At 37.8% G+C, this 15,162-nt stretch overlaps 1 protein-coding gene across 9 annotated transcripts; it reads left to right on the top strand.

Moving 5' to 3' along the window:
* The first annotated feature begins 1,628 nt into the window (after positions 1-1,628).
* sh3tc2 (SH3 domain and tetratricopeptide repeats 2) lies at positions 1,629-12,291 on the top strand. Of its 9 annotated transcripts, none has more exons than XM_047802450.1 (18): positions 1,629-1,822; positions 4,130-4,216; positions 4,604-4,723; positions 5,134-5,261; positions 5,360-5,465; positions 5,570-5,713; positions 6,167-6,365; positions 6,463-6,539; positions 6,632-6,827; positions 7,062-7,195; positions 7,300-7,350; positions 7,449-9,164; positions 9,290-9,467; positions 9,921-10,071; positions 10,246-10,368; positions 10,477-10,627; positions 10,966-11,162; positions 11,527-12,291. In XM_047802450.1, exons 1-18 carry the CDS (start codon positions 1,783-1,785, stop codon positions 12,019-12,021), a joined length of 4,293 nt encoding a protein of 1,430 aa, XP_047658406.1. In that variant the 5' UTR covers positions 1,629-1,782; the 3' UTR covers positions 12,022-12,291. The 9 variants fall into 9 exon arrangements, with proteins under 9 accessions (XP_047658406.1, XP_026991528.2, XP_047658408.1 ...); XM_027135727.2 differs by having other exon boundaries at positions 4,601-4,723; XM_047802455.1 differs by having other exon boundaries at positions 1,636-1,864.
* Positions 12,292-15,162: the final 2,871 nt, after the last annotated feature.

Genomic DNA, 15,162 nt, shown 5'->3' with positions numbered 1-15,162 from the left:
TTGAAATTACTTTACATAGTGAATTGTGATATCTTTACCCTTGCCTTGTGGAGGTTGTTGGTGAGGACACGCTATTGTTTTTGGGTTGTTCTTCACTGTACCCAAAACCTTTCCAAATTGTTGTAATGGTTATACCCAGTGCTTTTTCAATGACTCTGGTAAATTTGACATCTTTTCTCTGCTATAGAATTGCCTTTTTTTTTCAAATAGGCAGCTCTGTGGTCTTCATATTATTTTCATATTATCTTTTTTAACAACCAATGCAGTATTCACAGCTAAAACCAAGGCTCTAACCAAACCTATACATTCAGAGCTATTAATTATTTAAACAAACAGTTAGCAGGGCACACTTAGGCAACAAGAAGTTACTGTAAGTCACCTGTTACAATATTTTTAATCACATGAAAATTTTAACACATCTAGATATAAATATCTAGAAATGGAAGCTGAAATTCTGAACTATTGTTTCACATTATTGTGAGACTTACATTTGGCAAGTATTTATATAATGTAGTTATACATTGTTGGTTGCCATGAGATATGTGAATTGTAGTTCTATAAGCAATTACATAATCCCACACTCCACCATCTCTGTGTGTGTGTACAGTATGTGTGTGTATGTATATGTGTGTGTGTGTGTGTGTGTGTGTGTGTGTGTGTGTGTGTGTGTGTGTGTGTGTGTGTGTGTGTGTTTGTGTTTGTGTGTGTGTGAGAGAGAGAGAGAGAGAGAGAGAGAGAGAGAGAGAGAGAGAGAGAGAGAGAGAGAGAGAGAGAGAGAGAGAATTTTGGCCTCACAGTTGGGACAGTTCTCAACAGGGCAGGAGAATGCATGTGATCTCTCAAGCCAAGTGACATGCCAGTCACATGATTTTGTCCACTCTGCTAAAGAGGGCGTTTCTAATGGCTTACCAAAAAACAACAAGAATACATAACGTATTTTATGGTTTACTTTTAACCAGCAGGAAAATACAAAAATTACTACAGAAATGTCAGGGCACAGTCTATTATCTACTCTACAGAGATATGGAGTCATAAAGCTCAGGAATGTTGCAGCCAGAGGTCAGATTTAAAACCGGTGTAACTCTAGGAACACAAGCAGGAAGCCACAATTCTTATTGTTTGAAATGGGTCTAATATTTTTTAAATATCATTGAAAAAATTGACTACAGCAAAAATATTTAAAGCAGTTTTGGAATGTTAACATAGCAAGGTGTGGGTCTGGACAGATAAGGAGACTTCAAAATGCAAGTAATAAGAAATTGTATGAGTGTCATTCCAAAGGTGCTTTGGTTATTGTGCACAGAGAACAAGTCAAACCAGATGGATTACTTTGACACCAGATGGATTACTTTGCCATTTTTGTATAGGAATATAATTAAGGAATGAGAAAAAGATTTTATTCTAGACAAGTTTGTTGTTTGATTTAGTTTTTTCCCTTCAGCAGGACTATCATGAGCAAAACACACACACACAGTGCTCAGAGTTACTAAGTAAAATACTAATAGAGGCAGAAGGAGAACGAGTGAGAGAGAGAGAGAGAGAGAGAGAGAGAGAGAGAGAGAGAGAGAGAGAGAGAGAGAGAGAGAGAGAGAGAGAGAGGAGGTGGAGTTTACATACTTCCTCTGTATAGTCTGTATAATCTTCAAATACATGTAACAAGGACACAGACACACTCATCTACAGGGGCTTTTCAGAGAGCCATGAATGAGAGTTTCAGTTTTTGAACTGTGTGGGTGAGGGGAGAATCCTTGCTCCCTGTGCTGAAAACATATCGGCATTCCCATGAAGGACAAACACACCGACAGAAACCAGCAGGACAGAGGTACAGTGTAACAACTGTTGGCTTATCACAGAGCTGGTGTGAGTGAGTGTCTTTTTAAATCCACATTCACATGTTTTGGTTGAATTGAATCACAATGAGGTTGTGTTCAGATTGTGTTGTTTTTCATTTTTGTCTCAAATGGCAGTACAGGATACACTTTCATTTTCTCTTTTATCTCAGTTATTTTTATTTAGTCTAATATTATCTATGTTTACACACTCTAACCTGCCTTTTCCCTGTCTCTTGTTCATTTGTTTTTTTTATTTGTTAGTCTCTCTGAACATGTTTGCTGGTTTTTTTTGGCTAGCATGGGGGATATTCTAAACTTAGTGCCCCTGCCCCACTCTCAAATTACAGGCTTTCCCTCTCTATTCATGGACCGTGACAGACATCCACACTGTAACAAATGATTTCTGATTTTCTTTTTGATCTTTTAAGACAATTTGTTTAATAAAACATAATCATGATTTTCAAATGACAAATAAATACTTCTGATTGTTTATTTTTAGACTATGCCCATAAAACACGTTAGATGTGCCCATGTTAGATGTTGTTAAAGACATTTTAATGATTATTATTATATAGTCATATGATTACAACTTGCTTGTCTCATAAGACACAAATTTAATTTGAAGTCATCATTCTCTACTTTCACATAAATACAACAGAATTGAGAGGATTGTTCATCTGGGCAAAAGGCTGCAGAAAGCCCAAGTAAAGGCGACCATAGATAGGCAACTGAGTCAAAGCACTAAAGCAAAAATACTATATAGAAAAAATACAAATTAAAAAAGGACAGTATAAGAATAATATTTATAGAATTACTTTATGTAGTTTTACACAGATGCATTGTGCAATGGATCTTTCAACACTGGTAACACTATTGTGCACTAAAGCCACAAGGTGATGCTGGAGAGCTGGCTTGTTCCTCTCATTCCTTCCTGCTGGAAGTTTATAAAGGAAATTGGGTGAAAATGATGTGGGTCTGTTGGCATCAGGATTGCTGAGCCCATAGCTCAGTCAGACATCCTGACGTGGACAATGTGGAGCTGTCAGATAGTCATCCAGACCGGAAAAATTCTGACAATTAGAAGGGAGAAAAACAATTAGAAATTTTGTTAAACATGCAGAGATACTGTATATGCAATGTCTTATGAAGACATTGTCTGCTTGGCAGTGCTTTTGTTGTTTGTGTTTGCCAGGCATCCAGGGCCTGAATACTTACTTTAGAGAAGCCCCCCCCCCCCCTCCCCCCCCAGCATAAAAAGCTACTGACCAACCCACACCAGCATACCAACAGCAACACGCTCTTTGTACATTACATTTGCAGGCCATCCAGAGAGAGTGACAGAGAGAGAGAGAGAGAGAAAGAGAGAGAGAGAGAGAGAGAGAGAGAGAGAGAGAGAGAGAGAAAGAGAGAGAGAGAGAGAAATTAGATGCGCAGAACAAGTTGGAATGTATACTAAAGGCTCAAGATGGATGCCAAGAACCTAAGATTGAGGGCAACAAGAAAAGAGTGAATAGATCAGAAGTCTTTTTAATTAGATATTCACTGGCTAATACAGAGCACAGTTTAAGTGGATCTTTCCTTCTCTGGGAGCTATTTATCTACGGAGTAAGCGAGTTTGTTGTCCGCATCATGGCATGCTGCTGCTGTCCAGCTCCATGTCTGAGAAACTGCTTCTTGCTTTCAGGTTGGTCCCATAAATTTTTGGAATGAAATAGAACATACACAAGCAAACATCAGTTCAGGTCTATGAAATATGGGTAATAGCCCAATCCATGAAGGTAATGCATGTTACAGTGTGACCTTTGCCTAAGCTAAATGTACTCTCATGTTTATATTGTGCTCCCGCCTTGTGATTAAAATTTATATAGTGTTGTAAAGGTGCTAACATAAATGTTTGGTCTTTGTGTTATTATTGAAACTTGTTTTGTTTTTACCCATGCATTAACAAAATTCAGGATAATTATTGTGATTTCATAGATCATATCAGTATAGCTTTTCCATATAGTACAAGGGATTCCAAATCATTAATTAATTGTGTATCCCAGAATGGCACAAATTTGCCTTGCAGGTTAATATTGCATTGAATATAGTGAAAATTACTGGTGCCTAAACTGACTGGCCAGAGTGTGCATCCATCTTTACAGCATATAATGTCAAATAGGTGTATCTGCCTATAAATCTGCTTTATGAAATCACCCTTTCTTCTAAATTTCTGTGTTTTTTTTTAATGGTCCCTTCACTTCACATATTTAACATACATTAACCACTGACAAAAGCCTCCACTGCCCTTTCCATAGACATTTCAACGCCTGAGATCAATACGTTATGGGAAGAGCCCTATTATGCCAATGAGCTTTTCCCAGGAAATGATTTCATGGCCTCTGGTAAGATAACCAAGGTTAGGTTTTATCTCATTTTAAAATATTTGTTTTTATGTAATGGAATTTGTTGAACTAATTTATTAATTGCTGCACAATATAACATTGTCATCTGAGTTTACAGGATAAACTTTCCTTACATACTGATAAGTATAGTGCCACTATATTTCTACAATAAGTTAACTCTTCCTCAGTATATAACAGAGAACCTGCTCTGATAAGATTAGAAAAAAAGAAGTGTCCACGTGTGTGAAGACACATTGCTTTTGATTTTGACATACATTTGTTGATTATCAAGTCACTGAACAGTTGCTGAGATCTTATGCAGTTACAGTAAGTGCAATACATTTCTTTCTTGGCCTGAGGGAATTTTTCCTTCGTTTGGCACAGGAGACGAGGAAGTGGAAACAGAGGCTGAGGTGGAGGGTGAGGGTATCAGTGGTGAGAGTTACTGGAAGAGGAAGGAAGCTCTCAGCACGGTCTCCTTGGCTGTAGGAGATCACTTCTCTTCAGGTATTTGAATCAAGCTTTTTCCTGCCATATAGACCAGAGTGGAAAAGCTTCTATAATGGACAGTAATAGCAGGTCTGATTCAGCAAACTGTCAGAGCTAATGCTCTCTCAGATAACCCTAATGTCTTCACTCTGTCTAATCATATCCTGTCAAAGGTAGGCCTGTGTTTTCATCTACAATGAGGTAAGACATAACATTATAGGTAGGACATGTACTGTACAATCTTATAAGCAGATGATGTATTTACATTTATTTATTCTTTGTCATGGATTACTTGTTTAGACATCTATGCTAAGATAAGATATACCTTTATTCATCCCACAATGGGGAATTTAGTCATTTTCTTAGACATTTCTGCTAATAAACAATGGGAATTTGATGTCTGCTTTATTTACTTCAATGTGGTCCAGACGTGATACTGCTATTCAGTGGGAGAAGGCGTTCCAATTTGGAGCCAGACAGTAGGCTGCAAGAGGCACTGCGCACTAGGCTGAGGGTTGTAGAAAGCAACAGCCAAGATGTTATTCAGCTTTTTAAAGTAAGCTTTTGAAAGTATCTGCTTTAATCCAATCATATTGAGAATAGTTGTTTATACTTTTTCACAATACATCTTTCCCAATGATTCTCGGTCATCAGGATCTATCTGCACGCTTGGTTTCGGTGCATGCTGAAAAAGACCATTTTATTATTACCTTTAAGACAGTGGAGGAAATCTGGAAGTTCTCTACATACCTGGCTCTAGGTGAACAAGCATAAACACACAAGCAAGATGTACTGTAATATAATTATTTACTATGCAGAACCATTGATGAACTACAATATGCAATCTTGCTGTTGGTTTCCCAGGATATGTTGCAAGGAGTTTGGAGAACTTCCTGTGTGACCAGTCTGTCTGGCTGGACCCTGTTTTGCTCAGTGATGTGGAAATTTGTGTGACAATAAATGAGGAACACCTAGCAACTCTTTATCTGGGGCTACTACTTCAAGAAGGTAAGAGACCAATCAGTACTGTTGTACTCTAATTTAATATTTACAGTTCTAAAGGACAATACTTTGAAACACAAGAACCACTCAAGGTTTTCAGGGAGATAGGTAATTTGTTTGTGTCGTGATTGTAGTCACAATATATTGGTCTGCTGTGTGTACATGTGAGCAAACATAGCTCTGTTGTGTCTCCTGAAATCACTTTGCCATTTGGGATTGTTTATACATCTGATCCATTTGATGTCATGATAAAAGCAAGTTTGATTTTTTAATAGAATTAGGAACAAACCTACTGTAAAGGACTGTTATCCCAGCTTCACATCTAAACAGGCTGGGTGACAGAAAAAGGATTATAAAATGGTGAAAGCCAAAGGACAAATTAAGAAGAAATAAAGAAAGGCAATATGGGAAAAAGACAAGACAAAGAAAATTGTGAAGTTCTGTTGTGCGTTTTTGTAGGTTCATTCTTTGCAAAAGCTCGGGTTAACAGTGAGCAGTGTATAGAAGAAGAAGATGAATTGGGCTACAAGAAGAATGACCTTGTTATGATGAAGGATATTGGGCAACAGTCCATGTGGGAGGGAACACTGCTGTCTACTGGTCAGCATGGCCTAGTGCCTGTTCATGCAATGCAGCCTCTGCCATACCCTTTTTACCAGTGAGTGACAGACAATGCCCACCTAGACATGCTATGGTTTTTATTAAGTCAATACTGAGCTAACTTTTGAACAAAATAAATCCATTGTGTTTTAAAGATGGTTTCTTAGGAAGTACAATGGCAATGCAGGAGGCTTTTCATTCACAAAAGGACAAACACAAAGCCGACCTATAGGTGTGTGTGAGATCTAATTCTATGATTAAATCATGTAATGATTTATATTGTCAAAATTTGATTTTAGAATGCTTTCTTAATTCTCCCTCCAGTAACAGGAATTTGCATAGCAGTAGTGGACTATTACCCAATGGTTAAAGATGAACTGCACCTCAGTCAAGGAGATCTGTTAGAGGTTGAAGGCTTCCTTATTAGCTCACTGAATACGTTCATTGGGAGACACCTCTCTAGTGGACAGATAGGATTTGTTCACATGGCCCACGTGAGACCTGAAGATGTCAAGCCACTGTAAGAAATATATAAATATTAAAGCATACATTCATGATGAATCAATTTTTTACAGACTAAAAAAAAATCTGACATATATGATAAAATTAATCATATTTTTCAGTTAACCTTACCAGAATCTGTTTCTGTCTTGTTGGCTATTAGAAGGGGGAGGGCAGTTATGCAATGAGGTGATGAAGCTGTCAGTATGAGAGTCATGTGGTCTATAATGTTGCCTTTGTTGGGTTCTTGTAGCAGTGGACAATTGGTCTTTCTGAGTGAGGAGGAAAGAGTGGCTCTCTCGCAGTTTAACCCCTGGACTGAGCAGTGCCAGACTGGTCTATTGGACAAACTCTCTTTTACTGACATCAGCACTGTATACAGATTAGGTAGGAAACACAGAAGTGTCTGTCTGGGTCATGCTTGACATTGTTTAGTGGACATGGCTTTGATTTTAATGCAACTTTGCTAAAAAGAATTTGACTTATTGCAGACAGATTGGATGACTCAGATTTTACCTTTATCCGAAACCAACCGAAGCAAGGTAACTTGTTGTCCTTGATTTATGAAAACTTTCTAAAAGTGTACATCTGCTTATATTCTGTCATTTTAAAATACAAATTATGTTTGCATAATCCTCAGAAAAGAAAACCCCTGTAGATACCAGAAAGAGCATTATATTGGAACATAGTGACACCCCACCTTATCACTCCTCCCCGCGACCTTCCTTCTATGCTTCTCAGAGTTGTCTAGACAGGGACAACGAAGCCTTCTCCATCAGCCTGGAGGACACTTTCCGAGAAATGGATGACTATGAGGAAGATCCACCCTTTATGGATGAAGGCATCTGGGAAACTGAAGAAGCTGAGATTGTTGACCCCATCCTAATCCTTCTCAACCTGGACCACTTCCAGGACTCATTTCATGCATTTTATGACATATCCTACACCTTCTTGGACACAGTCTTTGGTGGAATTCAAGTGGATGAGGTGCTCCTGCATCTGGAGAGCTTACGGGAAGGAGCAAAGAAAGGCAGAATGATGTGGGCCCATCGGCGAGCCTGCTTCCTTCTAGGCAGATTGTGTGCTAAAAAGCTCAAGTACTCTCAGGCACGAGTCTACTTTGAGGAGGCATTGAATGTCCCTGTAGAGGGCTTTAATGACAAACCTCTGTTGATTGCTCTGTACACCAACCTTACAGCTGTGTATTTGAAGCAGAAGATGACAGATAAACTGCCTTATACATTGGAGAAAGCAAGTGCTCTTATACTGTGCCTCCCACTGCATAACTTTTGCTCTCTTGATGAGTTTGAACTGCTCAAGCCCATTCTACGTAAAGCTATTGTTAATAATGATAAGTACCTTGAAGCACGGACTTGCTATATAATCCTCTGTCTATTTTTGCAGAACAGAAAGATTGAGGAGGCCTTGCCTTTTGTGGAAAGACTTCAGTTTCTCAATCTCACTCTCTCAGCAGAAGAACAAAGGCCTATAGGGCCAGTTGACCTTAACTGGATACTATGCAGGCTCTACCACAAGAAGTATCTGCCATACCTTGCTTTAGCGTCACTCAGTCTAGATTCAAGTCAGGATCATTCTTTGGAAAATGCTTTTCAAAAGATTGAACTTTTCTTGAAGAACTCAGTCAGACTAAATCCTCGTTGGAAGGATGGCTCTGCTCTGCTCCCAGTCCAGATAGTAGTCTACCTTCAGCAGGCATTGTCTATAGCCAGTTTTGGAGAACACCTGCAGACCCAGAGAGATCTTTGTCTGAGTTTGGCCAGTGTCTACCAGCAGTATGGAAGTTTGGATAGGGCAGTTTTCTGTGCCCAAAAAGCAGTGCAGGCAGGGAGTGGCATTAATGAGGAGGAGGGCTTTGAGGCATCAGTGCTGCTGGCCTGGCTCTTAGTGCTCACAGAGGAACCAGATAGAGCCCAGTCTATTTTGGAACCTCTCCTTAACTCACTGTATAAAACTAATAGTCCAACAAAGTGTGGCGTGGTCCACAATCTACTTGCTTTATGTCTTCATAAACAGGGGAAGGTCACAGAAGCAGCAAGGGACTTTTTTTGTGCTCTCAATATTTCACAGGAAAATGGGAACAAGCATAACGAAGCTCTAGCTCTGGCGAACCTGGGGTGCCTTGCATTATCAGTGGGGGCTCCAGCCCTGGCTGAATGTTTCTTGCTCAGGTCTTTGCACCTTTTCCATTTTCTTTCTGAGAGCCCCTCAGATGAAGAGCATGTTCAGACATTGCTGTGGCTTGGTAGAAGCTACAAAGATAGAGGAGAAAGTCAAAAGGTTAGGCTATGCTATGAGATGGGTCTTCTGATTGCCATCAGTGCCAAGAACCTGCACAGTGAGTGAAGCAACTTTACTGTCTTTAGAATTTCCTAATTTTTTGTATTTTCCCAAACTAAATCAAATGCTAAATTATCTATTAACCAAGTAAAACTTATTTTTTTATCATATTTTATATTACAGGTCAGATGGTTGTAGCAAAGGTGCTCAGTCGCCTATATGCTGATTTAATGTTATATGGGCAATGCATAATTTACTATGAGCACTGTGTGGGGCTCTCCAGAGAACTGAAGGATAAACATCTGGAGGGAGAGTACCTGGAGGTTCTAAGTAATCTCTACCTATCACTGAACACTGAGAAGTAAGCCACACAAGGCTAAGGTTCATTTAATGCAATATATTGCTACTAGTATTATTTTACATCAATACATTTGGTACACCTTTGATTAACAGGGCAAATCTTTTGCTTTTATGTATACTGGATACCTATATATAATTAAATAATGCAGTAACATAATTGTTACTATATATGTTGGTATATTGTTATTAAATACAACATTGTTAGTATATAACGATTAGCTTGAAAACTTCTGTATAATAAATTAACAAATAAATAACAAATTATAAAATTAGTTTAATGCCAAACCTTACATAAAATGTAAATAAGTCAGACAATTTGATCCATATAAAGTATGCAATTAAATAAATTAATATCCACCAGTTTTCTTCTTTGCTATGTTCTGACTAAAAAAAAGTATATTACTGCTGGAAAAAACTTATTTAGTTTATTTTTGGTACATGTTTAAATATTTAGGTCTTCACGGAAGTCTCTGGACTACACCAAGCAAAGTCTAAGGATTTCCATTGACTTAGGAAAGAAACAGGAGGAGTCAGAGACATGGCTACAGGTGGGCCGAATCTACTACTTGATCTGTGAGGATGAACTGGCAGACATGTACCTTCAGGTGAGATAAAGGCAGTGGTGAGGTATAAATGATAAGTAGTGGTGCTGCTAATTCACTACTGGACATTCTCTACTATTTTTAATATCATTTTTGTATAAAATATGTAATTGTGTATTCCCATAAAACACAAATATATCATCTAAATCATAACATTGTATATTTATTCATCTGCAGGCAGCTGTAAAGACAGCCCTAAAGATAAATGACCCATGCTTTGCTATGAACATTTATGAAGAGTCTGGAGATGTATTTTTCAAAGGAAATAGAAACCGACTGGCTGCTATTTCATTTTTCAGAGTATGTGCTACCACAATCTTACAGTAATGTTTGGTTTTAAAATATATAAATTTGTTTGGATTGTTTTTACCCTACCTGGGTAGTGAAAAAAGTTAACTGTGTGTGCAGGACGGGGCTCTGCCATTTTCAAGATGTCTCAAGGATGTGCATTCAGAGTTCAGGCTTTTGTGTAAGCTCTCTGAATTACTGCTGATAGAAGGTCAGCACCAGGAGGCCCTGAAGTATGCTACACTTGCAGTGGCAATCAGCACTTCAACTGGTAGTAAAGCTAACCTTTTCCTTAAATTTTCTCTCTTAACATTCTACATAAATCTGATATATCAGAAAAGTATTTTGCTTTGGTATGCAAAAAAAAAAGAAAATAAGCACATAAATGAGTCCTTTCCTAAAAGATGTTGCTGCACGACTTTATTTTCTAAAACCAGAATTATGCTGCCCCCTACTGCCAGTAAACTGTCCAAAAATCCTTATGGAAAATAGTGTTCTAGGTTTTGTTTGTTATATTTAATTTTGTGAAAAAAAAAGATGTAATTGTTCCCTAACATTCAAATGAAAGTTGCAATGAAACAAGCATGGTACTCTTTACTACTGTTTTAGGTGTATGCCTTAATGAGAGGGTGTCCTACCATCGCCTGGCTTCAATCTACTTCACTCTGGAGCAGTATGAGATGGCAGAGAATTACTATTTGAAGGCTCTGTCCCTCTCTCCCACTGTACTGGAGCATGCGGAAGAGGCCAGATACTATGTTAAAGTTTACTGCAGACTAGCTGATCTGACCCTGCATAAGATAAAGGTTTATACCCAGCCATGTTGAGATATTTTATCAGTTTAAGGTTACATTATGCATACTGAAGTCACTTATCTGATAAACACACACACACACACACACACACACACACACACACACACATATATATATATATATATATATATATATAGTATATATATATATATATATATATATATATATATATATATATATATAGCCTATTTACTATTGCTTAAGGATGTCAATAATTCTGCAGTTTGGCTGTGTCTATGATATGATAAGCATGTGCAGCTAATGATGACACTGCTATTGATTTTGTGCACATAATTGATTAAATGGTATTACTGTACAATGCATTTACAATGATAAACACTTGCTTACTCCATAGGATGCTTTTGATGCCATGGGATATTACCACTTAGCCCTAGCAGCAGCTCTGGAAGATGGAGGGAGTCTTAAGGCTAGGTACATAATTTACATGAAGCTGGCAGAGATCCACGCTAACTACTTACCTGATGCAGAGCTGAGCCAGAGATATATGGACAGCGCACGGAGCCTAAAGAGGGAGTTGGCAGGGCACACAGACTCTAGTGACACAGATGACGAATATATTACCCATGCTGCTACAGAGAATGATGATACCAGGTTGATTACTCATTTCAGTGATGGTGTAAGCTCAGACATGATGGACACTATCTGTACAATAACTGCTCAGAAGGAAACCAGGACAGAGGCTGATTCCATCTGTGGAGAGGATATGGAGACCTGCAACCAAAGGGCTAACTGTGGGCTTAGACAGCATACAACCTCTGAAACAAGGCACACTAATGAAATGCTCCATACCAGCCACACAGATTCTAGCTTGATATGTACAGAATTTTGAAATGTCCCATCCCCACAGCACTTTGTTATAAAAATTTAATATATAAATACCTTAATTAATGTCATTTTTTATGTAGTTATTCTTCCTCCTAGTTCAGGGGAAATGTTTACTTTTAAAATACTCTGATTTTTTTCAGAGCAAGACCACTTGTTTATGTAAATATTCCTGTGAAGTTTTATGTATAATTATTACACTGAAATGTAGATCGTTTTATATACTTTTGAAAGAACTTATTTGAACATGACTTATTAAAGTCTAGTCAATCCCTAATTGTAGTTATAATCTTTTTTCTGATGTGATATGATGTAAATATAGTTCAATTCATATTATCATCCTTATACCTACACATATAAATACAGTATACTGCACATATATAGGTTGTTAGTTACAAAACTGGCCATGCACGTTTACAAGTTTCCAGCAATGTAAAAACAAACCAAATATAAACATGTTAATTTATGCATAATAAATGTAACATTATTTACATTTCTCACACTTGTGGTTGATAGCATATTGTGTATATTCTTACAAGACACACTATAACTAGAACATTTGTGTAAGTCTAAGACTAGACTTACACAAATGCTTCAATAATAGTTATTCAACAAAGCAGGCAAAAACAATAATAAATAAACAAACAAATAGGGTCATAAACAGAAACCACAACAGGCATAAACGACATACAAACACACTACACAACAAACTAACTACATTCCGAAAAGATGTAAAGCGTGGCTGGCTGCTGTATTTATTTCCGCCAGACCGGAAGTAAACCGGAAGTGCGAGGGTATCCTCTGGCGGGCAGGAGGGGGGTTTGCAGGTGTAGTTGTAACAGGTGGGTAGAGAGATTTAAAATGCTTTAACAGAGATGTTTTTGGATATATGCGTTAAAATGACACATTATTGAACACAGGACCCCTGGTTTAAAAGGGAATTGGTCCCCTTTTGTAAATGTAAACTTGTTTTGTTTACTTACACAATGTGCAGACTTTCTTATACAGTGGTGTGAAAAAGTTTTGGCCCCATCCTGATTTTTATTTTTATTTTGCTTACACTGTTTGTTACACTTTAATGTTTCAGATCATCAAACAAATTTAAATATTAGTCAAAGATAACACAAGTAAACACAACATGCAGTTTTTAAATGAAGGTTTTTTTTTTATTATTAAGGAAAAACAAAATCCAAACCCACATGACCCTGTGTGAAAAAGTGTTTATCCCTCTGATTATCACACCTGAGTTCAATTTCTCTAGCCACACCCAGGCCTGATTACTGCCACATCTGTTCACAATCAAGTAATCACTTAAATAAGACCTGACTGACAAAGTGAAGTAGACCAAAAGATCCTCCAAAGCTACATGGCATGCTGAGATCCAAAGAAATTCAGGAACAAATGAGAAAGAAAGTAATTGAAATTTATCAGTCTGAAAAATGTTATAAATCCATTTCTAAAACTTTGGGACTCCAGCAAACTACAATGAGAGCCATTATCCACAAATGGAGAAAACATGGAACAGTGACAAACCTTCCCAGGAGTGGCCGGATGACCAAAATTACCCCAAGGGCACAGTGATGACTCCTCCAAGATGTCACAAAAGACCCCACAACAACATCCAAAGAATTGCAGGCCTCACTTGTCTCAGTTAAGGTCCGTGTTCATGACTGGCAAAAATGGCCTGCATGGCAGAGTACCGAGATGAAAACCTCCGCTAAGCAAAAAGAACATAAAGACTCGTCTCAGATTTGCCAGGAAACATCCTGATGATCCCCAAGACTTTTGGGAAAATACTCTTTGGAAGGTGTGTGTGTCTCATTAAATCTTGTATAAAAGTAACACTGCATTTCAGAAAAAGATCATCATACCAACAGTAAAATATGGTGGTGGTAGTCTGATAGTCTGGAGCTGTTTTACTGCTTCAGGAACTGGAAGATTTGCTGTGATCAATGGAGCCATGAATTCTGCTGTCTACCAAAAAATCCTGAAGGACAGTGTGTGGCCATCTGTCTGTGACCTCAAGCTGAAGCGAACTTTGGTTCTGCAGCAGGACAATGATCTAAAACACACCAGCAAGTCCACCTCAGAATGGCTGGAGAAAAACAAAATGAAGACTTTGGAGTGGCCTAGTCAAAGTCCTGATCTGAATCTTATTGAGATGCTGTGGCATGCCCTTAAAAAGGTGGTTTGTTTTCAAAAACCCTCTAATGTGGCTGAATTACAACAATTCTGCAAAGATGAGTGGACCAAAATTCCTCTACAGTGCTGAAACTGCAGACTCATTGCAAGTTATCAAAAATGCTTGATTGTAGTTCTTGCTGCTAAGGGTGGCCCAACCATTTATTAGGTTTAGGGGCAAGCACTTTTTCACCCAGGGCCATTTAGGTTTGGATTTTGTTTTCCCCTAATAAAAACCTTTTTATTTAAAAACTGCATATTGTGTTTACTTGTGTTCTTTTTGTTATCTAAATTAAAAATCTTTAAATTAGTTTGATCTGAAACATTAAAGTGTGACAAACTAAAAAAAAAAATCAGGAAGGGGGCTAACACTTTTTCACACCACTGTATTAAAACTGAAACATTGAGATCTTTATTTATATTCTTCTATATATTGTGTGTGTGTTTTTTTTATATATTTTTTTTAACCTAATAGTGTGTATGTTTTGATGTGTGGTTCTTTCACTTAACATTCATAAAACCTCAGACTCTCCTTGCAAAACCAAACTTTCACCACATAACAGTTCAATCTGTGCTCAAAATTTAACTATGTTGTCAAATCGTGCCCTGAGTCAAAATTAAAATCACTACGGAACAGTCACTAAACACTACATAGAAAAATAGAAAACACAATGCTCAGGACATGAAGCTGGAGAAATAAATGTTTATTGTTCACTGTAGGCTAAATGCATGTTGCAAAACAAAAAAAAACCTGAGCATTTAGCATTTGTACAAAAAGACAAGACAGAAATCTTATGCGTTTGCCACTTGTGTACAGTAAGCCCATGTAAAAATAAAGTACAAAAATGCATTACTCAGCCACAGCATCATGTCTCCGTACTGGGTCAGGCCACAGGACTTCATCCACATCACAGACCACATTTTGTCTGGCCAGGCAACGGGGGAAAAAACCCCTGGCATGCTGTAT

The sequence above is a fragment of the Tachysurus fulvidraco genome, chromosome 17, assembly GCF_022655615.1.
Source record: "Tachysurus fulvidraco isolate hzauxx_2018 chromosome 17, HZAU_PFXX_2.0, whole genome shotgun sequence".
NCBI lineage: Eukaryota > Metazoa > Chordata > Actinopteri > Siluriformes > Bagridae > Tachysurus > Tachysurus fulvidraco.
The sequence above is the reverse complement of the archived record's forward strand: the minus strand, read 5'-3'. Positions and strand labels throughout refer to the sequence as shown.